The sequence below is a fragment of the Helianthus annuus genome, chromosome 9, assembly GCF_002127325.2.
Source record: "Helianthus annuus cultivar XRQ/B chromosome 9, HanXRQr2.0-SUNRISE, whole genome shotgun sequence".
Taxonomy (NCBI): Eukaryota; Viridiplantae; Streptophyta; class Magnoliopsida; order Asterales; family Asteraceae; genus Helianthus; species Helianthus annuus.
In genome coordinates this window covers 119,235,687-119,260,431 of record NC_035441.2, presented here as the reverse complement: position 1 = coordinate 119,260,431, position 24,745 = coordinate 119,235,687, and the positions used below count along the sequence as shown (strand labels likewise).

The following is a 24,745-nucleotide window of genomic DNA, read 5'->3' as shown; positions in this document are numbered from 1 at the left end:
AGTTGAACTTGGTAGATTAATTGAGTATCAGGGTCATTAACTTGGACCTGAATACTTGAGTGGATTTCTAAAAGCTGATTGAGTTTGTGATTTATTTTGAAAATAGATTGTAATGTTATTGTTTGAGTAACAGGTTTGGACTTCATTATTCCCAACGGAAGCTAAATGTCAAAGCTTGAACCAGAAACCTCAGATTCTAGCATATCGAGAGGGGGAGTCTGTGAAAGGGGGAGTCTGGATCAACAGATAAAGGGGAGTCTGAAGATGGAGTCAGATTGTGATTCAAAACCTGTGAAGATTAAATGATGTAAAAACAGAGAGTTAGAGAAAAGACCAAGACTGAAGACTCAGAAGCTGGAGACTGCTGAAGACTACGTCAACATCCAAGGGGGAGTCTGTTGATGCATGGAATGTCTGTTGACTACGTCTGCATGAAGTCTTAGGTCAAGATAGGTCAACATAGGGTCTAGAAAGTAAAAAACATGTTTTATTGTAGTTTCGCTTATATGACATGAAGGTTTCGCTTATAAGTCAACATGAAGGTTTCACTTATTAGTCATGGTCATTCAAACGAAACCTCATGGAGTATATATAGGGTTCATAAGCGAAATCTGGTCATTCGTGTGTGTATGTTGAAGCGGAACTGTTGAGAGCATTTGGTACTAGAACTCTGTCAAATTTGATTCAAATTGCAATAGAAGAGAAGGAATTGAAAAGGAAAAGCTGTGTTACTTCGCATATATTGATTCCGCCTTTATACGTGAAGATGAACTATCTCAACTGACTGTTTAGGGTCGGAACACGGTCCAACACATGTCTCCAGCATTCTTAGTTGAAAATGAAGCTGATAAAAGAAGAGGAAAAAAGTGCACGGTTGTAAATTACAAAGCAATTAATGTAGCTACTAAAGGCGACAGCCATAATCTTCCTTGTATGCAGGAAGTATTAACTCTTTTGAGAGGAAAAACCTATTTTCTGGTTTCGATTGCAAAAATGGTTTCTGGCAGGTACTGTTAGATGAAGAATCTAAGTTATTAACCGCATTCACATGTCCAGATGGTCATTATCAATGGAAGGTAGTTTCTGTTGGATTAAAACAAGCACCAAGGATATTTCAAAGACATATGCAAAATGCTTTAAGAGGTTTAGAAAATTACCGTACCGTCTATGTCGACGATATTATAGTTTTCTCAAACTCTGAAGATAAACACTATTTTCATGTTTTATCAGTTTTAAAAACAATTAAAAAATTGGAATTATTTTATCAAAAAAGAAAGCTAATCTTTTTAAAACAAAGATAAACTTTTTAGGTCTCGAAATAGATCAAGGGACTCATTGTCCACAAAAACATATCTTGGAAAATTTACACAAATTCCCAGATACTTTAGAAGATAAAAAACATCTTCAAAGATTTTTAGGTATTTTAACCTATGCTGAGAGTTATATTCCTAAACTCGCAGAACTTAGGAAACCTTTACAGGTAAAATTAAAAAAAGATTAGATATGTGAATGTAAACAATCCGATACAGACTATATCAAAAAGATAAAGAAAAACTTAACCAGTTTTCCAAAACTTTATCTTCCAAAAGAAAATGAATTTTTAATCACAGAAACAGACGCTTCTCACGATTATTGGGGAGGAGTTTTGAAGGCCAGAACAACCGAAAAGGAAGAAATATGTAAGTATACTTCTGGGAGCTTTAAACAAGCCGAAAGAAATTACCACAGTAATGAAAAAGAATTACTTGCGGTAAAAAACACTATTTCTAAATTTTCTATTTATCTTACTCCTGTAAAATTTCTAGTCAGGATAGATAATAAAATTTTTACTTATTTTCTGAAAACAAAAATTTCCGGAGATAACAAACAAGGCCTTCTTGTCAGATGGCAGATGTGGTTTTCAAGATATTCTTTCGACATTGAGCATCTTGAGGGGGGCTAAAAACGTGCTGGCTGATTGCTTGACACGAGATTTTCAAAAAACATAAAATAAAAAAATACATGCTTCAAATGCTTTTTATGCCTATTTAAGGAGCACACATCCTTCAAACAAAGAATCACCTATCACTTTCACAAAAGCAGGATTTACTCTTAAAAAAGATATGGAAAATTTAAAGGCTTTACGCCTGAAAAAAAAATTCTTTTAATAGAATTAAAAGCTATTCAAGAAAAAATAGCTCTCTATGACGAAAGTCTAGAAACAACTGTTAATTCAGAATAGGAATCCGAAAGGATACAATCTGAATCTATTCCCTTACAAACAGCTAAGGGTAAAGAAAAATCAAGTCCGTTGACTCCTGTTGTTTTGGAAAAAAGCAAATATAGAGTAAATGAAGAACTACGATCTTCATCTAGCCCAGATGCAAACGGCTCTGGTAAAGGCATATCAAATCCGTTGATGGCTGACAGTTTGCCAAAAACTGAACAGGTCTCTCTCAGACCAAGTTACTCACAAATTACTCAAGAGCCAGAAAATTTTAAATCTAGATTCTATGTCATCTTTGATGGAGAGCATAGAGGCATTTATGAAGACTGGTCCATTGTGTCTCACTATGTTTCTGGAAAACCGGTAACATACAAAAAATTTGGGTCCTTACTACAAGCCCAACTAGAAGCCACTCGATACTCAGCCGAGTGTGGAAAGAAAGAAATACCTCTAAAGGTGCAAGTCCAGAACTTGTTTCACTAGCATTCTCTACTGGTTTAATAAAGTTCATTTACCCTTCCCCAAATTTGCTTGAAATCAGGCATGTTACCAGAAGGGATAAAGAAAGCGATAAAAAACTTTCGAAAGAAGATTGCTGCAGCAAAAGATGCAAACATCTTCATTAAGTGTAACTCTACACTTCCAGATTGGTATCAAGGAACATCTTTCCAAAATTACCATCACCTAGAAATCGGGCTCGCCAAAGCAAGAACCGTTAATCTCTCAAAGGTAATGACTGAGGATTATAAAGACCACGAAGATTGGGTGGAAATTAGAGCTAAAGGATTCTTAAAAATCCTAAGCAACCTTCAAAATATTAAAGCGGGAAGCTTTAATAAATTGAATTATTGCAGTCACAACTGCATCATCACAAGTTACAGTGGAACTCCGTTACCAAAGCACGAAAAGGAGGCTTTAGAAAGAACAGAACAACACATTATCTTTAATAAAGTGGATGGAGATGGAGATGAGGATAATATAACTTATATTGAGACTTCAAATGAGTAGACAACGTTTAGAAACATTCTATCCCAAAGCATGTTCGACGCTTGGAATGCTCTCAATTGATAAGAAACTCCTACAAACACATGGATTATTTATAATGTTGTTTATGTTATTTCCATGTCGTTATGCTATTTTTAAGTGTGGAACTAATTTTAATATGAGCAAGTATGTTTAACTATTATTTATGATAGAATGTTTCGTTTTGTTTATAATGTTGCTTTTTTTATATATAATGTTCGGTTTTGTTTATGATGGTGCTTCTATTTTTTACTCGCATTAGTAGTTAACTGATACATCCTTTACGTTTTAGTTCACATTTTCCTATAGGAATGACGAGTAATAATAGAAACTATCGAGGATGGAGTAAACTTGAAGATCAAAAGCTTGTTGAGGCTTTAGTAAACATGGTCAACACTGGAAGATATAAGTCGGATAATGGCTTTAAACCAGGTTTTTACAACACCTAGAAGCTTGCTTGAAAGAATCACTTCCAGAATCGGGCATTTTGGCTAGACCTCACATTGAATCTAGAATAAAGACGATGAGGAAAGATTGGCAAGCCGTTTATGATTTGTTAAATACTGGTGGATTTGGCGATGACAAAGAACCTAATTGTGTGACGACTAATGCTCCTGGAGTATGGGATGCTTATCTTGAGGTACTAGATTTTTATATTACTACAACTTTTTTTTTTTGTATTTGGTTAGTTATAAAAGATATTAATGTTTTGTTTATTGTATTCTTATCATGTGAAATAGAATCATAAACATGCGGGTAAATGGAAAGAAATATGTCTTCCATATTATGAAGAATTGTGCATTATTTTTGGAAAAGGTTGAGCTCAAGACAATAAAGCCAAAAGTGTGATCGAGATGGAACAAGAGGTGAACATGGAAGAACAAGAGCACCAAAGGGATGATGACTTTGGTGAACATAGCCATAATGAAAATACAAATGCAAGTTCTCAATTTAAAGAAACTTCAAGTGGTCGTAGTAAGAAGAGGAAACACACTAGCCAAGTCAATACTATATTTCAAGGTTTCAATGATGCAGTTGTTCAATTTGGTGATGGTGATCGTCTTAAAGAGACTTCGACAGAGTCGAGTGAAGACATAAAATTTGAACTTGACATAAAAAAATAGGATGATAATGGCATGTTGTCTTCTTCATAATTTTATAAGAAGAGAGATGCCGGTTGATCCATTTGAGACGGGAGTTTTGCTAGATGAAGGATTTGGAGATGAACATGGAAATGGAGATGGGGATGGGGATGGGATTGGGGATGGAGATGGAGATGAGGATAATATAACTTAAATTGAGACTTCAAATGAGTGGACAACGTTTAGAAACAATCTAGCCCAAAGCATGTTTGACGCTTGGAATGCTATCAATTGATAAGAAACTCCTACAAACACATGGATTATTTATAATGTTGTTTATGTTATTTCTATGTCGTTATGCTATTTTTAAGTGTGGAACTAATTTTAATATGAGCAAGTATGTTTAACTATTATTTATGATAGAATGTTTAGTTTTGTTTATAATGTTGCTTTTTATATATAACTAGAAATTAGACCCCGCACGCGTTGCGGCGCGGGCAACGAATGTCGAAACATCGCCAACACGCGCTATAGCATATGACATCAAGCGAAGTTTTTAACTTCATGGTTGCTTTGTTGTTTTGACGCATTGCTGCTACTCAACTTTTGTAGCCAACTTAGGAACTTGAGCTAGTGGAAGTTCACGAACATTATCCTCTCCTGCAATTACAATTGTTTTGTACCAATTAAACAATGCTATCATCAAGCACCATTATTAGAGTTCATTAAAAGTAAACCATAATTTGCTCAACCTTAAATTGTATATTTATATGCACTGTACAATGAGATACAATGCAGAATAAAAAGACCTAAAACTAAAACCCAATTTGATAATGACTATTACGGGTCAAACATAACTATACAATAGGATAACCTATAAAGCCTATCTACATAATTTAATATGCTATTAAAGAAGGATACCTATTTAAGATCTCCACTTTTATACATAAGCAACTTCCATGGAATGATATTTCTTTTCTTTTCCCATTTGATATAATCACCCTCAAACATCAAGCTTTATGATAACATAGGTGGCATCCTTCCTACACACCATGGTTGAATCGTGATATGAAAAGCAATCCCGAAAATTCCCTACATTTTTCCACAAACAACATTTCAATACATTCTATTCTTGACCCATGTATATGGATATAATCAACATACAAAAGACATAGAATACTAAACTAAAAACAAATAGATTAATTAAACAAATGGCTAATGTGTACCAAATTTCATTTTTCAATGCTGAAATTTGAAATCTTCTTGCGTCATCATTCCACATCGGAAGCTTGAATCTTCAATGAGGCTTAGCTAATTATCTATTTAATATAATGTTTAACTGAAAAGAATTAGATTAAATAACTGGCTAATTCATTCAAATTGAAAAATTTAAAACGAACATATATTTAAGAATTCTAAATAGCTGTTTTGTAAGTCTAATTAAATGGATACCTTCATGAATCATTTGTAGTCGCATGAGTCGCCCGGAGCCTTTCTTGGGTCTTGGTTGAATTTCCAAACCTAAAATCTCGAATTTAGCCACCACCCAAAATTTATTTTCACACGTGTATGAAATGTATAACAACTAATAAAGGTAGTAAAGTACAATACAACATCAGTCTTCCCACATAGCCTCAAGGCTTACGCCTCATAACGCTAACGGAAAGTGCGTTGAGGCTCGTTTCCGTTCTTTAAACCTTGTGTAAAAGTGATTTGTTTTCTAGATTTTGGGTTTTTAAAAACTTCAACCAACTTAAATAAAGAGTGAAGGCGTAGTCATGTACCTTACCAAAGTGGCACCAACACAAAAGAACAATAGATTCCTTTAGCTTATTAGAACTACATGAACCCAAATTATAAGAATATATTCTCAGAACAACATTTTTGAAGAACAACATTAGGCTAGTGTGACATAAGAGTTTGATCATAAAAAAATAAGCCAATTTTTGTATCTTATTTTTATTCATAGCATTTTATTATAAAAAGTCAAATTTAATACCAAGTCTAACTTAATTTCATATAAAAAAAGAACAATGCCAACATTAGCACATCGTTTGCCTGTTGTTGATGAATTAAAAGGTCCTCTTAGGAAATACAAATTTGAAACATTGTGTGTTAATTTCATGACTTATTTTCTTTAAAAAAATGAGCATTTGAACGCTCTAATAATTTGAGCACAAAAGATCAAGAGACGTGGATTCATACCTAGTGATTTGTCCAATGTTGACATGACAATCGGCTCCTAAAACTTTATTGCTCCTTATTGGTTCTAGCCAGAACTGGAACATGGCATAAAAATCACTATAATCCCCTTTTAAAACTCAAAAATATAGAAATGAACGCAAATTTTACCTACCTCCTAAACAATCTACAACCAAAATTTGCTCCTGCAACCCATTTTGTTTCACCATAAAGTTTATTTAGGTCTTTTAATCACCTAAAAATGTATGGGTATTAGAAATCACCTTGATGAAACGGTTTGTATATCACATGTTTTGTTCCTGGATAAAAACTGATTTAGCACACGACAAGACAAACGATATCGAGTGAAAACAAAGCAAAAAGAATAGTTACTGTAAAAGGTACTGTATACTTACCAATTGCTGATGAAATTGGAAGTGGGCGCTGCCTCGAAAGCTACAGAGGAAACAACCCAAGTGAAATCAGGTTGGAATATGCTATTCAACATGCAACAAACCAAAATCAAGAAATTAAAGCCAATAGAAAACCCCAACAAACTGCAAACGTATGAATAGAGATACTTACCTCCTTTCGTTCTTCTGCGCCTTTCAACGGCAGATCGGTGGCAGGCAAGCATTCTAATCTGTCATCCTTCTCTCTCTATTCCGGAGCCGCTACGCTGTTCTCTCTCTTTGAATAGTTTTGAAGAAGGTCAGGGAGGAGGCGGAACCCTAAACCCCATCGCCTGTCTCTCTCCTTCTGTACACCGTAAGGTCTTTCTCTCTCTTAGTCTCTTACTCTTTGCGTATGAAAACTCTAACATGAGGTTTGTGGTTTCTGATCTACTGTGTTGGAACGGAGCCCAAATGGTGATCACCGGTGGCAGAACCACCGTCACGACACAACCTCTCTACATCTTCGGCTAAACCCACCGCCATCAAACAACCATAGAATCGATTCCCCCCTGCAATTTTTCTATCTAATCTGATAGAAGGATGAAGGATTTGATGTTTGATGGTATTCCTCTAAAACCATTAGTTTCTTATCTGACTCATGGGTAAACGTGGTATGCAAAAAGAAGAGTACAACCCATGAACCAAGAGGTACACCACAAATATGCAGGGAATACCACAACAGCAGGATGTACAACCCTTATTGCATAGAAATGTTATAAATTAGAGTGTATATAAATGTTTGGTTTTGTTTATGATGGTGCTTCTATTTTTTACTCGCATTAATAGTTAACTGATACATCCTTTATGTTTTAGTTCATATTTTCCTACAAGAATGACGAGTAATAAAAGAAACTATCCAGGATGGAGTAAACTTGAAGATCAAAAGCTTGTTGAGGCTTTAGTAAATATGGTCAACACTGGAAGATATAAGTCTGATAATGGCTTTAAACCAGGTTTTTTACAACACCTAGAAGCTTGCTTGAAAGAATCACTTCCAGAATCGGGCATTTTGGCTAGACCTCACATTGAATCTAGAATAAAGACGATGAGGAAAGATTGGCAAGCAGTTTATGATTTGTTAAATACTAATGGATTTGGCTATGACAAATAACGTAATTGTGTGACCACTAATGCTCCTGGAGTATGGGATGCTTATCTTGAGGTACTAGATTTTTATATTATTACATTTTTTTGTATTTGGTTAGTTAGAATCATAAACATGCGGGTAAATGGAAAGAAAGATATCTTCTGTATTACGAAGAATTGTGCATTATTTTTTGAAAAGATTGAGCTCAAGGCAATAGAGCCAAAAGTGTGGTCGAGATGGAACAAGAGGTGAACATGGAAGAACAAGAGCACCAAAGGGATGATGATTTTGGTGAACATAGCCATAATGAAAATACAAATGCAAGTTCTCAATTTGAAGAAACTTCAAGTGGTCATAGTAAGTAGAGGAAACGCACTAGCCAAGTCAATACTTTATTTCAAGGTTTCAATGATGCAGTTGTTCAATTTGGTGATCGTCTTAAAGAGACTTCGGCCGAGTTGAGTGAAGACATAAAATTTGAATTTGACATAAAAAAGAAAACTTTGATGATCCCTTCATAGCTTTCAAAAACGACATATTTGAGTCAACTGGAAATGTTTACGGCAATTCATATAATAAATGATGACCATAGTAGGGTGATGACGTTTTGGACTTTGGGTGAAGTAGAAAGAGAGGCTTGAGTGAGGTTTATGCTGTCTAAGTTTGGCTGAGAAACTTGTTTAAAGAATTTGAAGTAGTATTTACATTTTGGAACCAACTCTAGTTGTATGTTTAAGTTAACTTTTAGTCGCATATTGGAACTACTTGTAGTCGTATGTTAAACAACTGTTAATCGTATGTTTAAACTTTCGGTTAGTATAATATGTTTATAACTCATATATTTGCTAATATGTTCATTTTTAATTTATTTTGGTTGAATACTTTGTATAACTTTAATTAAGATTATTTAAGATTTTTTTTTGTTTTCTTATGTAAAATCATATAATTTTTAGAATTATGGATAATAAATATTAACAATCTTTTTTAAGTTAAGAAATTCATTTTTTCTTTTTGCGCCCCGGGGGGGGGGGGGTCGGTTGTTGAAAGACTTTTTATCTAAAATAGTTGTTTTTAAAACTTTTGCCTTAAGTTTATTACTAGGGGTAATTTTGTATTTTTAAATTCCAATTACATTAATACATTTATCAACCAAACACATCTATGGATTTCAAAGAAATCCATCAAATTCCAATTCCAATTCCTACGCCCCCTTAGATGTTCAAACTTATTGTTAGTTCAATATTAAATGCATATTATCCTATTATCCAATCCTTTGTCGCAAACTCGTACTCTAACTCTCTAATCTTGATAAACAAATTTAATAAAAAGAAATTAAATATTGATTAAAGACTACTCCATCAATCCATTCAAAATTTAACACATCCCTTAGTCATTATCTTTTTCCGCATATTTATATTTTTTTTTAATTTTTTTTGTTTAATTTTTTTAAATAATTATTTAAAACAGAGACGATTACAGACTAACGGCAGGTAGACGAGCAACAAGTTGCGCCGCTACCCCCTTCTGAATAGCAAACCCTACCCTGCTAAACACAAAATTTTGCCCCTTAACATGCGCGGTGTTACTGCTTACCACCTGTTGAACCCGTTTGAGGAACCACACCGCGTCAGGGGCGAGAGCGCCAAAGGTATCGAAAGCGAACGAGACGAACACGTGCTGATTCTCGATGCAAGCTTTTTCGTGCTTAGCCACTTTGCCCGTCTCTGCCTTGGTTATCGTCTGTCCCACCACAAACCCGTGGTCCCTTAGCGCAACGAGCGGGGATACACCTGTCAAATCGACACACGCATGTTTCCCTCCTTCCCATCCAAAAACAAGAACGTCAGCGGGTCGTAGGGTAGATCTCCCTTCTAATGGATCGGTCAAGAAGTTCACCGGAGCTTCCTTTTTTACCGAGATCCATGCTCGCTTAAGGACATCATAAAGCACATCTTGAACTAAATCATGTCGATATTTAAATCCTGGTAATTCTTTGCAATGGACTGCATGCTCCCCAAAAGAATCCAAGCAACACTTCCAACATACAGGGCATTATGGTAAATGTGTGTTGTATTCCCATGCAAGACGAGGTGTTTTGACAATTAAATCCACCTCATAGCCATTACCACTTTGGTTGGGTGGTAGAGGTTTTGTACCTCTTGTAGAGAGACCAGGGTTCAATTCCTAGCATGATATAAACTTGATGTAATTTAAAAGTAATGATTATGTAACCTTTGTCGTTAAAAAAAATCCACCTCATACAATTTGGAGCAAAATTGGAGCACATGTGAAGTCTTTTTTTTTTTTTTAATTATCAATTCTCCTATATATTAAAAAGGCAAGTTTGTCAATAGTGCTCTCACCACTCAAAGCTTGCCACGTTGCAAGCCTATTGTAAGTGTCATGTTCGGTCTCGGTACATGAAGGTAAAAATCGGCAACAGGCTGGTACAGAAAACATCAAATGTCGGTACCGAATTGATATTGAAAATTTTTAGTTAGGGAAATTCGGTACTCCTAACCAATACCATTTGATCATCCCTGATCACGGGTATTGTGCAAACATCAACGGTATCGTACAACTTTTTTTTTATTGATTTTCTTCAACTTTTAGTGTTTCCTTTTTTTTAATTTCAGCGCTAGGGATGAGCTCGGTGCTAACCGATATTAAATCGGTACTGGTACCGAAAGTACCAGTTACGGTACGGTATATGAAGGTAAAAACTGGTAGCAAACCGGTACAAGGAACGCTAAAAGTTGCTACCGAATTGACTGAAAATCTTTCGGTATAAGAAATTCAGTATTTTTTTCCATTTATCCATCTTTTATCAAAATACCGGTACGGTCCTGTTCGGTCTCGGTACATGAAGGTGAAAACCGACACCAGCCTGGTATAGAAAACATCAAACGTCGGTACCGAATTGATATTGAAAATTTTTAGTTCCGGAAATTCGGTACTCCTAACCAATACCATTTGCTCATCCCTGATCATGGGTATCTTACAAACACCAACGGTATCATACAACTTTTTTTATTGATTTTCTTCAACTTTTAGTGTTTTTTTTTTTTTTTTTTTAGTTTAAGGGCTAGGGATGAGCTCGATGCCAACCGATACTAAATTGGAACTGGTACCAAAATACCGGTTACGGTACAGGTATACGAAGGTAAAAACTGGTAGCAAACCGGTACCAGGAACGCCAAAAGTTGCTACCGAATTGACTTAAAATTTTTCGGTTCGGGAAATTCAGTACCGGTACCCAATACCATTTGCTCATCTCTGACCACAGGTGTCATACGAACAACATCATTACCATAAAACTTTTTTTTGTTGATTTTCTTTCGGTTATCTTATACTGTTTTTTTTTCTACATTTTCTTTTTATTCTTGTCAGCGGTTCTGTGCGTAACGCGCTCATAATGATTTCAAAACATATATAAACACATACTAAATTAAAAAAAAGTTCGCCGCAACGCGGCCATAGTGATAAACCTAGTTTTATTAATCACCCACATTTAGTTCTCCTACATGTGGTATTCTAGTAGTTTCTTTTAGTAGCAGTTTCCTTTAATTTTTGTTGTTCTCTAAGAAAACGTGGGATCATGGACTTAATTCTCTATGTAAAAGGAACCGTTTGCAATGAAAATCTAAGTTAAGTGGTGTGTATCTTGATTCTTATTTAGTTTCGCAATAGATTGAGTGGTGAATTTGTATCTCAATCTTACTTTTGTTTATGTGTTTCTCTTGAAATTCTATTCCTAGTCGTTACTCATACTGATGTACAACAATACCCAATTGTAAAATTATGTTCTATATCCGTTTAGTATGTAGTATTTTCACTAGTTTGTTTAAAATTACCCGTAGCAATTCTCACCTACATTTATTATTGTTTTAATCTTCATACAATTTTAATAAGCAATGTGATAGAAATAAAATAAAATAAAATAAAAACTAAAGATCAATGAATTAACACTTACTCGATAAAATAAAGATACATACATGTAACACCATACCCGTAAAATTTGGTAATACTAATATCGTACCCGAATACTCATCTAGAACGTTTGGGTTTGCCTTTTAGGTTCGGATCTATTTACCATAACCAATGATTAGGGTCTGTTTTAGCCGGTGTTTTCATAACTAGACCATACTATAGGATTGGGACCCGGGCATGAAACTGGTCTGGTTAATCCATTTAGCATGTTCACCGTTTGAAACATTCTGACCAAATCGGATGATCGGACCGGAATATCCAGATTTTTAGGTTACTTTGTTTTTACTTTTTCCTAAAAATATACTTTTTAGTTTTTACTCATTGAATCCTCAAAACTCTATTTTATTTCATTAAGTTTTCATATTTTTTATTAAAATTGCAAATAAACTCCATATTTTTTTCCTTAAGTTTTCATATTTTATTAAAATTATAAATTCACACCAAAACATAAAATATGTTCATATTTTGTTTAGCGAATAACGTCATCCGGTTTTAAAAACCAGTCGCACCAGTAAAACGATTGGTTCAATATCCAGTTGGTTCAAAAAAACATTGATTTTCGCATTTGGTTTAGTATTAGATTTCCTACCTATCAAAATAATCATATGATTATAGAATTAAGTTCACGTACAAAGTGTCTTATCGTACAAAACGTACGAAAGACATGAAAAAACAAAAAAAAACGCGGTGGCATTTTCGTAATTATTTGCTAGTAGGGTAATTATCAAAATTACTCTACAAATAATCTTGTATGGTAATTTTGATTTTGTAGGATAATTTTGTAAAATGTCCTTGTAGGGTAATTATCAAAATTACTCTACAAGAATATCAAAATTACCCTACTAGTTTATGAAACAACATACAATTCAAAATTACCCTACAAGATCATTTGTAGAGTCATTTTGATAATTACGAAAATGTCACCGCGTTTTTAAGCAAAACCTTCAATTTGTACGTTAAGGTAGTGTTCGTTTCATGGATTGTAATGGAATTGGAATGGGAATTCGTGTAAAAATTGAAATTTGATTTGTAATTTAGATGTATTTGTTTTGCAAAACGAAATAAAATTTAGATAGAATTAGAATGCAGATTCATTTTCCTTATGTTGTTTTTAAATTCCAATTTATTTTGTTGTTGAAACCAACAAAATAAGAATAAGCGATTATAATATGTGGATTACAGAGGACCAGCAGAAACCTGACAAAAAAACATATTCCAAATCAAAGGTATATTTGGCTGCATACCAGACAAAAAAAACACCATAACCAACATCTATCCATTGTCCTACCTACATGTCATCAAAACATGCATCAACTACTTGCACAGTACAATCAAAACATGCATTGCCCATGTCACCACCATATCCTCAGTTTCCCACACCAACCACCTGCAGTCAATCAATTATCAACCACCTTCCCGGACACAGTTTCCGGGCAAAAGATACTTAAACTCCTCAACATTATTCAACAAATGTGATGGCAGATTAACTGCTGAATATGAATGAGGAATGGGCCCCATGTTGCCAATAATCTCCTTGAATGTAAACTCCTCTGGCAGCATATCATACAAGTCATCCCCATTGCAGATCACTTTCTGGATCCTTTTCGGGTCAAGATGGTGAGCGAACCGGATCCTATCCGAGTGACTGTAAGCTTTCATTTTGAACACAAAGTCACTTATCTTTCTGAAGCAGAAGCTACAATGCCAGCCTGAATCAGCAAACAAGTAATCAGTTTGTCTGTAATGAGCATATCTTGTTTTACCCTTTTCATATCTGTGAACTGAAGCCCTCCAGCTTTTATGTTCCACATTGAACTCAAATGAGTACAAGAAGTTTTTCAAGTGAAGATGCATTATTTGCGGTGGGCCGTCACACGATCGCAAGAGGTTGATCGTGTGCGCGCTGGGGATCTCGTCGACATCCGACATGATTAATAAGTCATCGTCTTCGATGCCTGCGATACGTAAGAGGCGATCAAGGGCCACTCGTTGATACGCCTCTTCGTAAAACGGGTTTATCCCCTTTCTCGACCCGCCTGGGATCGTGGCGTAGGTTAACCGAGGCTTTACAAACTCGAACCGGTGTTGGTTGATCGCGAAGAAATGTGGTTTTGGTATGCTTGTGAATGTCGAATTGGATTCGAGGAGGACGAATTGGGTTATGTAAGGGTAGAGTTCTTGCCATCGGATTGTCAGCATGTCGATTTCGTTGTTGAATAAGACTGCGTCAAACACTCGTCGAGGGTATTCGCGTACGGTCCAGCCGTGGAGCTTGCAGAGAGTCGACATCGACACGTTTTCGTTATAGTAATGAGGGATTGGAATGAATGGTTTAGGGGGTGATTGCCATATGGGTCTTAAAAAGTATGTGACTTTCTGTCCATGACAGTATATACTCATGAACACAGTTGGAATAATCACAAATAATATTATAATTGTTCTAAAATCAAGACTTTGAATCATGCATCTGATTCTTGACATCCTGCTTACTTCCTGCACACAAACAAATAATTAAATTAAATTAATGATTAAACCTTTTCAAAGATAATCATACTAAAAATCCCAAATTTGGGGAAAAATTCTTAAAACCCTAGAAAACAGAGGTACGGAAAAATGCAAAATTGGGGCAAAATTAACAAACTTGGTGAATCAAAACGGTTCTAGGATTAAAGGGGTTTCGATTTTAGCACCAAATCGAAGCGCATTCTCATCAATTCATCAAAATTCCCAAAATGAAACGAAAATTGTTATGAACACTATAAAACCCTAATTGGATAAATTACATACCTGACCACAAACATCGTCACAGATATCATCTCGCTTCTTGTAAGTAGAATAAACATCAGCCATCACGAACACTAAATTCACCAATCGAAGAACAATCACAGCTTAAATCAACATAAAAAATTCAAGATTCAAAAACCCCCAAATTCAGGGGTTTAATCCTCTGTTTAAATTAGCAGAAACCCAGATAGAAACCCATGAATTAAACGGAAAAAACAGTGAATTCTTCCATAATAACTCTGGGTTTTCGAATTCTAGCCGTTTAGTTGTTTAAATGGCTCTGTATCTGAAACAGAGGAATGGTGTGTAGATACAGATTCTGTATGTATGTATATATACATGCAGAGGAGGTTTATCTGTATGGAGAAATTGAAAAGCCGAGGTTAATCCTGCTTTTCATCATATCTTTTTATCATAAAAATTGGAATAAAAAGTTTAAATTTTCAAGAGTAACTGAAGAATCTTAAAAGGGGAGGTTTTTTTTCCTCAGATGTTATGCCACGTGTACTCCTAGGTGTAACACATTTGTAACCATTGGATTTTAATGCATTTCAAATATCTTTGTTTTTAAAGTTTAAGAATTTATAATTAGGATTTGAGAAGTATAACAAACTGTGACAACTGATAAATGCTTTGTGATGAATTGGGTCATTGAATGCTTAAATTATTGATAAAATCATCATATTGTATCTTATTAGGTTTGAATGTAAACAAATCTTATATTAGGTTTTATGATATGTATAAAAATAATGGAATATTAATGTTGTAATAAATTAAATCATATTTTTTTAACTGTAAATTTGTTTTAATATGATTTCGTGGCATTTACGGTAATTGTTTCAATTGGATGATTTAAAATTTAATTATTTTTTTTGTATTAAAGGGATGAAAGTGTGGATTTAAGATTGGAGGATGTGTAAGTTATTTGTTAAAAAAATAAATAAATAAAGAAAAACAGTTATTATTTGGTGATATGTTTTTCTTTACGATTATCACTTTACCTTAATACTTAAAAAAACTTGAAAAGAATAATAACTAGTCATGTATCTCCCATTTAGGTTACTTTGAATGTTTATAAAAATGATCACAACATTCTTCTAGTATCGATGCTTAAGATCTCCCGTTTAGGTTACTTTGAATGTTTATAAAAATGTTCACAACATTCTTCTGGTATCGATGCTTAAGAAACGTTTTTGGTTAAAAAATGATTAGGTTACTTTAGTCTATTAGGACATCTGTGTTGGCTAAGTGAATATGAAACAAAAATGTTGTCTTCTAGACGACACTTCAGCATCACATAAGTAGGAGGTGACAAAACACTCACACAGCTTAGAGGTACATTACTCATTCGGGTACAGAGCATTTTGTAATAACTTCTTAATGCTTAGGGGGTGCGGTACTCATTCGTGTACAGAGCATTTTTGTAATAAATTCTTAATATTTCATAACCTATATGTATTTTTTTTATTATTATTTTAAGCATTTAACAAAACATTGTATTTAATAAATTTACTTGGAAGTTGGAAAATAACAAAAAAAATAACCGTAACATTATTCCATATATAAGTTTGCAAGTTTTTTGTGCATAAACACTTGTACATTGTGCTTTGTAAGTTTTTCAAAAAAAAGTTGATTTTTTACTTTTAACCAAAAAGTTTTTATCTTTTCCAATTTTAACCCTATATAATTTGTTTTTTTTAACTTTAACCCAAAACTTTTCATTATTTGCAATTTAACTTCGCAACTTTTGTTACTTGTACTTTTCATCTTTCGCAAATTTTCGTTTTACGTATAGTTCTAATTTTTTTGAGTTAAACGACGCAACGTGCATGTGTTGTTCAACGTTTTTACCTCTATTTTTCCATAATTGACGGGTTTGTCGCAACACGCATATCGGAGGTCGAGTCAGTGTTGGTGGTAGATGACGGTTGTGTGACATTAGTACTATTTGACACACCGTTTTACTCCCAACCGCAATGCGGGGTGTGCTTTGAGGGGTTTTCAAAGAAAAATTGGTTACACATATGGTTGTCGTAACGTTGGCTTTGGGGGTTTTCCAAAAAAAATTGATTTTTTTTTACTTTTCACCCAAAAGTAATTCATAAATTACTTTTAACCCAAAACTATTTTTTTTACTTTTAACCCAAAACTTTTTATCTTTTACAATCTATCTTCACAACTTTTTTTACTTTCAACTTTGATCCTTTATGGATTTATTTTCCGCAAATTTTTCGCTTTATGCTTGGTTCTAAATTTTGTGACTTAACACATCGCAACGTGCGTCTTTGATTTAACGGTTTTACGTTTCGTTCTAAATTTTGCGAGTTAACATGACGCAACGTGCGTGTTTGGGTGAACGTTTTTACATCGTCTATTTTTCCCCCGTTTGACAGGTTTAACATAACGTGCGGGTCCTAGATTGACTTAGTTATAACTAAAGAATCCCCGCCGCATTGCGGCGGGTCGCAATCCTAGTTAATATTAAAACGTTACATACATAAGAACCAAAAAATACGAAAACAATACTCGTAATCTTCAGCACGATGATGAATTCAAAAGATGTACAACTAAATCTGCGGTGAAAAACTTACGTGTTTCCCTATTTCATATTTGTCGACTAATTGTTTCTTTCTATTCGTTATTGAGCATCATAGTTGGCTCAATAGTCTTTGGCAAATGGTCAAGCCTTGATCCTCACGATCATGTTATGTAAATAATGCAAACATACATTACATTTCTTATCTTACCTCCTGCTTCGTTTTTTTTTTGTATAAAATAATCAAACTCGTGCTCCAAATCTCCGACTATCCATTCGGATTATCGATTCATACGAAAAACGACGTCTAAACATTTGATCATTATAAAAAGGCTCGCCACCAAGAAAATCACGTACAAGTTGCTCATGAACAGCTGCACAAGCTCGATTGATTTGATTTCTATTGTACGTGGCTGATACGAGCTCTCAACAAAATGATTGATAAATTTCATACCGCCACGAATCTCTCTAATGAAATACGCCACAACTTCGGATGTATCCAAAGATGAAGATAATGGTGATTATATATCCATGAAAATAATAGCATAAAACTCTAGAAGATTTAAGTGTATTGGTATCCAGTACCAAATTGTTCGGATGATATTAGTTTGGTAAAAAGTTACCATAAGCAAAGTTATTTACAATACAAAAGTTGTCTCATGTAACTAAAAACTTAAAGTTGTGATATACCCAAAGAGATAGCGACACGTGTTTTGAGACGACCAAAAATAATAAAAACAAATACTGACATCGGTTCTGATTATACCAATATTGATACCGATATTGTTTGGTTGGTTGTAGCTCAACTCATTACGTTACTAGTACCGAGTATAGTTACGATAGAAAAAAAAAATCTTATTTATAATGGTTTCATTACATGAAAGTTGTATGACCTAAACCAATTTTGATAACACCGATGCCAATATCAATATTGTGTGATCGGAATCGGTTCGTCACGATACCAGTACTCAATATAGTTTACGATACAAAAAGATATTTGATTTTGAATAGATTGAAGTCTGTTTTCAACATTAATATTTACTTCGGAATGTTAATAAAAGAAAATTAAATACAACCGCGCATTCAATTTTCTTTCTAAGGTTAACGAGCAAAATTTATTAAGAAGAATTCAAATCAGTAAAAATTATACTCAGGGTATTGCATAAAGTATAAAAAGTGAAATTAAAACCTAAAAATCTATTTAAAATTAGTAAATCACCATTCATGAACTTTAAAATTGTTATTAAAATTAATTAATTAATTAATAAGGTGTAATGTTTTTTTTAAATAATTAATTAATTAGTTAATTACTAAGGTGTAATGTTTTTTTAAAAGAAGTTACCTTATTGTAAGCAAGATCACGTATTATAAAATGTATCTTTTTGTCGTGATAGTAATAAGAAAAAGTTGAAAATGTATTATAAATATTAGTGATAGTAATAAGAAAAAATTGAAAATGTATTATAAATATTAAAAAAGAATTACTTATATGTTGATACTTTATATTCCTTAATTAAAAAACAAAAGTCTACGAGATATAACAAGTAAGAATTCATGCTTTGATTGAGATGGACGATGGATGTACAGAATGTAACTTTGTTTTGTTGTAACATCTCTATAACTTTAATATATTCCTTGTTGTTTATCAACCTAAAATTTCTTCACTAACTAATGCCATCTTAAAAACCAAAGTTTTCGTAAAGTTGTCATCAAACTTACACACATTCACTCAAACTATGTTCATACTTGTTAAAATTTGTTTTATAAAAGTATAGCTAATAGCTAATATATATTTACAAAGATCAGAATATTGATCCATGGATTTTTTGAGTGTCTAAAGAGGTTTTTTTTAGTTTTGTGTTTTTTAATACCACTGGATAGATATCGGAAAAATTACATAAGAATGGCATGTAAACGGGCAATAAGCTGCGCCGCAACCCCTTTTTAAATAGCAAATCCAATTCTATCGAAAATAAAATTTTGGTTCCTTGGCGTCGAGAAATTGTTGTTCACGACCCTCTGCACTCTGTCCAAAAAAGCAACAGCTTCAGGAACAAGTGAACCAAATGTATCAAAGACAAAGGGGATGAAGACATGTTGATTCTTAGCACAAACTTTTTTCATGCTTAGCAACTTTCTCTGATTCTACCTTCGACACAGCCTGACCAGCCACAAAACGGTTTTCTATGGATTCAAATAAAAATCATACTAGTTTTTTTAACGACGGGGATTATATTAAAATTCCAAACTAGATTATTGCATGTGTTATGCATAATAAATACAAAATATAATAAAAAATGATTTGAGAATAGAATCAAAATTCCTAAGATGAAAAAAAAATGAAAATTTGCTCTATAGATGTGACAATCAAGTTTGGAAGGATCTAGAATACCTTGAAGAAGTGGTGCAAAATGAGATGAGTATGGATAATCAAGATAATACATGTTTTCTTATTTTCATTGAATAAATTGAGGTATCTTCCAACTCATTTTAGTTACATGTAACATGATATAATGAGTTAAACCTCACAAATGAAAGGTCACGTGAATCCTAATTTCAATGGGTTAAAAATAATAGCACATTGGAAAGAGAAAATTAATATCTGTATTCAAAATTTTAAATGAACTTTTTTAGAAAGGTAAATAATTTATAATATCGAAGTAAAATTGGCAAAAATGTTGCATCTTGTGATATTAGTTAAATGATACACAAAAACACTCAGATTATATATATATATTTTTTGAAATATTTCAAAATAACAAACCAAACTTCCTCAATATTTCAAAAGAGTAGTGAAATGTTGAATAACTTGTTAAATGATCAAAAACACCTATTGACAAGTTCATTTGGGATTTTTAAACAATGTAAAATGAACCATTAAGAATGATCAACAAACCGATCATGTTTATGAGAGAAAAAGAGACATTATTCTCCACAAAGGGAGCACGATCAATACACGGTCCAACAGTAGATGTCGGTGTCTTGACTACTCGCATTCAAGTGTTAGAAATGATAAAAACGCCACTTGGTTATGTATCATTAATATATATGGTAAATCCCCATGAAGATTTAAGTTGTATACATCATAATATGTAAACTTTCAAATGAAAAAAAGTTTCAAACATAAGAAGAAATTTTCCAAACTACAACCAATACTAAAGATTCACATATGTGGAGAACTGCAGTTTCAGTTTTCAACATAACTTGGATTACTTAACATTTAAGTGAATCACAATACATTCTACTGTCATTTTGTGATATCTCTCTAACCTTAGGATTATGCAATATCTTGGTATCAAACAAAGTTTTTTTTTTTTTTTTTAAAGATGAATTAAAAAAAAAAACCATTAGCCATCTCTAAGATGTCACATAGATTTACTATAATTCTTTTTAGTAGTTTGCACATATTGTCTAAGAAACCATAAAACAACAAATGACAAGTTAGCAACACAAGAATTTCGAATCAAGTTAAACGCAAAGTGATAAAGTTTGTAATAAGAATGGCAACTTGGATAACACACGTTTCTATATATATGTGTGTAGATTTTAATCTTCATTTAGCCTGTACGGCATAAAGATATATGTAAATGGGTGCTACTTTCTACACCCCCCCTATCTACTTTTTTCACCCCCCTCCTCTCACATACTTACAGGTGGGGCCTGCGTGGGACCGACAGTTTTCCTCTCACAGGGGGGGTATAATCAGGAAAAGGGGGGGTGTGTATAGAATTAGCCTATGTAAATAGACATTTATCATAAAACATATAGTATATTCATCAATTCCTTTAAAAAACCAAAATTCTTAAAGACGTGAAATAGATATTTATTAAAAAAAAATGAATAAAGGTCCCTTTATTGTGCTTTTTATGGCTACTTTTAGCATGTTACATCAAATTTCTGTATCATAGTAAAAAAAAAAATATTATATCAAATTTCTGTATCATAATTAATTTCTCATAAATCAAAGATCAGATACATCAAATTAAGTTAGTCTTGACTTTGAACGTGTGAACATGATTCACAAAAATTTATCAAGAAAAGATTAGGGATGAAAATGGATCGATTTGAGAGGTGTTTTAATAGTTTACTTTTTATCTTTAAAAGTGTATTCTAAATATGACCTCATTTTTATGGTGTACCCAAGGTTTATGGCTTTTTCTGGACATACAAAACCCGATCTCAAACTCATTTTTAAAGTAAGTTGTAATACTTAGAATTCAAATTTTATTCTACCAGTTCTATATTTGTTATAATTTCAAGTTTTAACAAAGTTAACAAATTCGAAACATAAAAAAGATCCCACATATGGGGTATTAATAAGTTTATCATAAATAACACGTATAGAAAACAATCACTAATTTACTAGAAAAAGACACTCTAACGAGTTGTAAAAAACCTTATCATCAAATATTAGCATTTACAGATACATCACATCTGTCCAGCATACCAGATAATCATAAAATTGATGTTAAGATAATAAACCAATTGCAACTCAAAAAAGAAAAAGAAAAACATAATCAACCAATTGCTTCTCTTTTCAATCCATGTCCATAACAAGAAACACATTCTAACTTCAAGAATAAGTTATTTTAATAAATTTATTCTTTTAGTTGATAAAAATTGCTTATTACAAAAATAAAGTTATTCTTTTAATTAATAAATATGCGTATTACAAAGATGTAATAATAGTGATAACAATAATGTTTAGCTATGTACACTTTGCTCCAAGTTCCAAATTATGTAATATTTCTCCGGATTTATTATATATAAATACTACATTATGTTCAGGTGTATTACATGCATTGATAAATACAATTTTATATAATTAATAATAAAAAAGTTATGTTTTATAAAAAACATACGCTTGTGTGGTTGAATAAACCTATGTATGATGCAAACAGAAAAAAATGTAATTTGTTAACATATACAACCGTCAAGATATATATTTAATAAATTTGACTTGACAATTATAACTTTTGTTAAGTTAATTTTTAAAACATTATTTAAAAAATGTAATTTGTTAACATATACAACCGTCAAGATAGACCGCCACCACGATCATATTAAGGACATGTTGATACATGTTTTCCAGGGGGTATTCAGAGAGCATAGCATCTTGGTCACGGGCCCCTACCGACACCATCGCACCGACTGTATCCTGACGATCAGCGCCCGCCGACGGGGGTTATGGATTCACAAGGGTCAGATGCAGGTCAGGATCCGCAGAGGTCAGGCGTAGGTTTAGGATAGTTTGTTGTCCTTTTTTGTATTTTCACATTTTGATGTATTTTGATTTTGTTATGTATGTACAGACTTATTATCTAGTTAAATTTGCAGTTTCAGTTTGTTTATATTTGTAATGTTTACTTACAATGTGTTGAATGGTTGGCTGGTTGCGTATAATGTATAATACGATACAACACGATATGATATAATACAATACGATATGTAATGATACACTACAATACGTATAAAATGTTTAAAATTAATAATGAAAAAATATACAGTACAATACGTAACAACAAGACACAACATGACACGACACGATACTATACGACACAATACAATAAAAAATTAATACAAAACACAAGTATCCACTCACCCAAATCGCGATACTACTGCCCTCATCCAGTCACCCACTTTTTTTTTTGAAACATAAACTTCATAAAAACAACCAACCCACAAAACGGGGTGGACAAAACCAACACAAGCCGAACTACATACTCACAAAACTACACCATTCGGTCCATGAGATGGACCTTGCGTTAAGTCTACTACTAATCCAAAGGTATCCTACTGATTTTACTTCCCTAATAATGTCTTCAATCCGCACTTGCTTGTTCTCGAACTTGATACCATTCCTAGCCCGCCATAAACTCCAGCAACCAATAATAATGATCCCGTGGAGCACGTCTTTAGCCGGCCCTTTAAGGTCGACGTGGTCATGTATCTCCAGAATTTCTCTAACCGTCGAGGCGGAGAACGGGGTCACCTTACACCAAATGCTAACATGCTGCCACACTATCGATGCAGCTGAACATGAAGTGAAGATATGTCCAACTGTTTCCTCATTCGAGTTGCAAAAGGGGCGGTTTACGTCATCAATGTTAATATTCCAGTTTCGAAGCGCCGCCGTGGTAGGAATTTTCCCCATCTCCGCTCTCTAGGCTTGCACATTACATTTCAAAAGAACTAGCTTGCTCCATTTCATAACATAATTGTCGTTGTTGTCAACACCTTTTCGAAGTAACCGTTTAACGACACCAATCGAAAAGCATTCTGATTCGCTTCCGATCCAGTCCCACTTGTCACTGCCGCTGGATAGGGAGTCCCACTTGTCCGATTCGCTTCTGATCCAGTCCCACTTGTCCCAATTATATTCTGCAATTTCTATATATGAAGCAGGCCCCCTATTCCACTTCCAATTGTACCCTCCATAATTATTATTGCTGCAAAGCCTATTTCCCACCACGTATTTTTTTTTCAGCTTCCAATTATATATATCTATGGAACCCATTAAGTCTAACTACCTTTCAAATGGATCTCAACCATTAATCTTGCTGAAATCAAATCCTGACCATTTAAACTCACCAAAATAACTATAAAAGCAGCAGTTACTGGAGGTTTAGGAGTCTCTCCTCTTTTGGCAGTTACAGCTTCAATCGCACCCACGTTCTACAAATCAACCACTTCTTCCCACGTTCTACCAAACAACTGCTTCTTCCCACGTTCTACAAATCAACTCCTCCTTCCCCTACTTAATTTGTAAATTCTCGATGAGAACCCTACAAAACAGCGTGCAGAGGAACCTCCTGGTTTCGTTTGAACATTCATCTTTGTTCTTCCAATTGTGAAGGCATATAATCATCCATTTGTTTTACACCCAAATTGGAAAAATTAGGGTTCATGTGAGTTTGTACGACTGTTGCTTCTAGATGCCATTTTTGCTACTATCCCCCTCTATCTCAATTCAGCAAGGTAATTAACCCTAATTTCTTCACGCCATTGTTTTCTTTTCTTTTTCGTTTTGTATATGATAGTGAATTTTGAATGATTTACAGTCAAGTGAAGTCACCTGGTGATGCCGAGAACCTACATGTGCTTTTCTCAACAGTTGTCGTCAGTTGGAAAACTATTCAGTACTTGGTGATATTCTTCTATGAGTTTCCCCTGAGCCTCTCAATTTGATATGTGAAGTCAGAAAACTATGAGTTTCCCCTGTACAGTCAATTTTGTCCTCCCTTACGCTATGGAATTCTCAAAGCAGAGGTCATTTTCTCTCCTTCTTACAATTATTCAAGGTATCATCATATTTATTAGCAATTTAATTGATTCAAGACTTTTAATAGTTAAATTTAATTGATTGCATTGATTTAGAGATCTGGAAAACGATGAATATTA

The 24,745-nt window shown here is 33.6% G+C and overlaps 2 protein-coding genes and 2 long non-coding RNA genes across 10 annotated transcripts; 1 reads left to right on the top strand and 3 right to left on the bottom strand.

Annotated features, from left to right (window-relative positions):
• Positions 1-4,699: 4,699 nt before the first annotated feature.
• Positions 4,700-8,276, bottom strand: LOC110878367. 7 transcript variants are annotated; one of them, XR_002557871.2, is made up of 10 exons: positions 7,078-8,276; positions 6,909-6,989; positions 6,777-6,812; positions 6,668-6,698; positions 6,517-6,590; positions 6,096-6,150; positions 5,764-5,832; positions 5,538-5,630; positions 5,233-5,403; positions 4,700-4,971 (listed from the first exon to the last, which is right to left on the bottom strand). It is a non-coding gene; the product is annotated as an uncharacterized LOC110878367 (long non-coding RNA). The 7 variants fall into 7 exon arrangements; XR_002557872.2 differs by having other exon boundaries at positions 6,909-6,948; XR_004867039.1 differs by having other exon boundaries at positions 6,668-6,812.
• LOC110878368 lies at positions 7,618-8,787 on the top strand. Its single transcript, XR_004867042.1, has 2 exons — positions 7,618-8,109; positions 8,233-8,787. It is a non-coding gene; the product is annotated as an uncharacterized LOC110878368 (long non-coding RNA).
• Positions 8,788-13,222: 4,435 nt separating this feature from the next.
• LOC110878366 lies at positions 13,223-15,257 on the bottom strand. The gene is made up of 2 exons (XM_022126657.2): positions 14,812-15,257; positions 13,223-14,517 (listed from the first exon to the last, which is right to left on the bottom strand). The coding sequence occupies exons 1-2, from the start codon at positions 14,872-14,874 to the stop codon at positions 13,429-13,431; spliced, it is 1,152 nt and encodes a 383-aa protein (XP_021982349.1). The 5' UTR covers positions 14,875-15,257; the 3' UTR covers positions 13,223-13,428.
• A 7,803-nt stretch (positions 15,258-23,060) lies between these two features.
• Positions 23,061-23,498, bottom strand: LOC110876206. The gene has a single exon (XM_022124383.1). It carries the CDS (start codon positions 23,496-23,498, stop codon positions 23,061-23,063), a length of 438 nt encoding a protein of 145 aa, XP_021980075.1.
• Between the last annotated feature and the right edge of the window lie 1,247 nt (positions 23,499-24,745).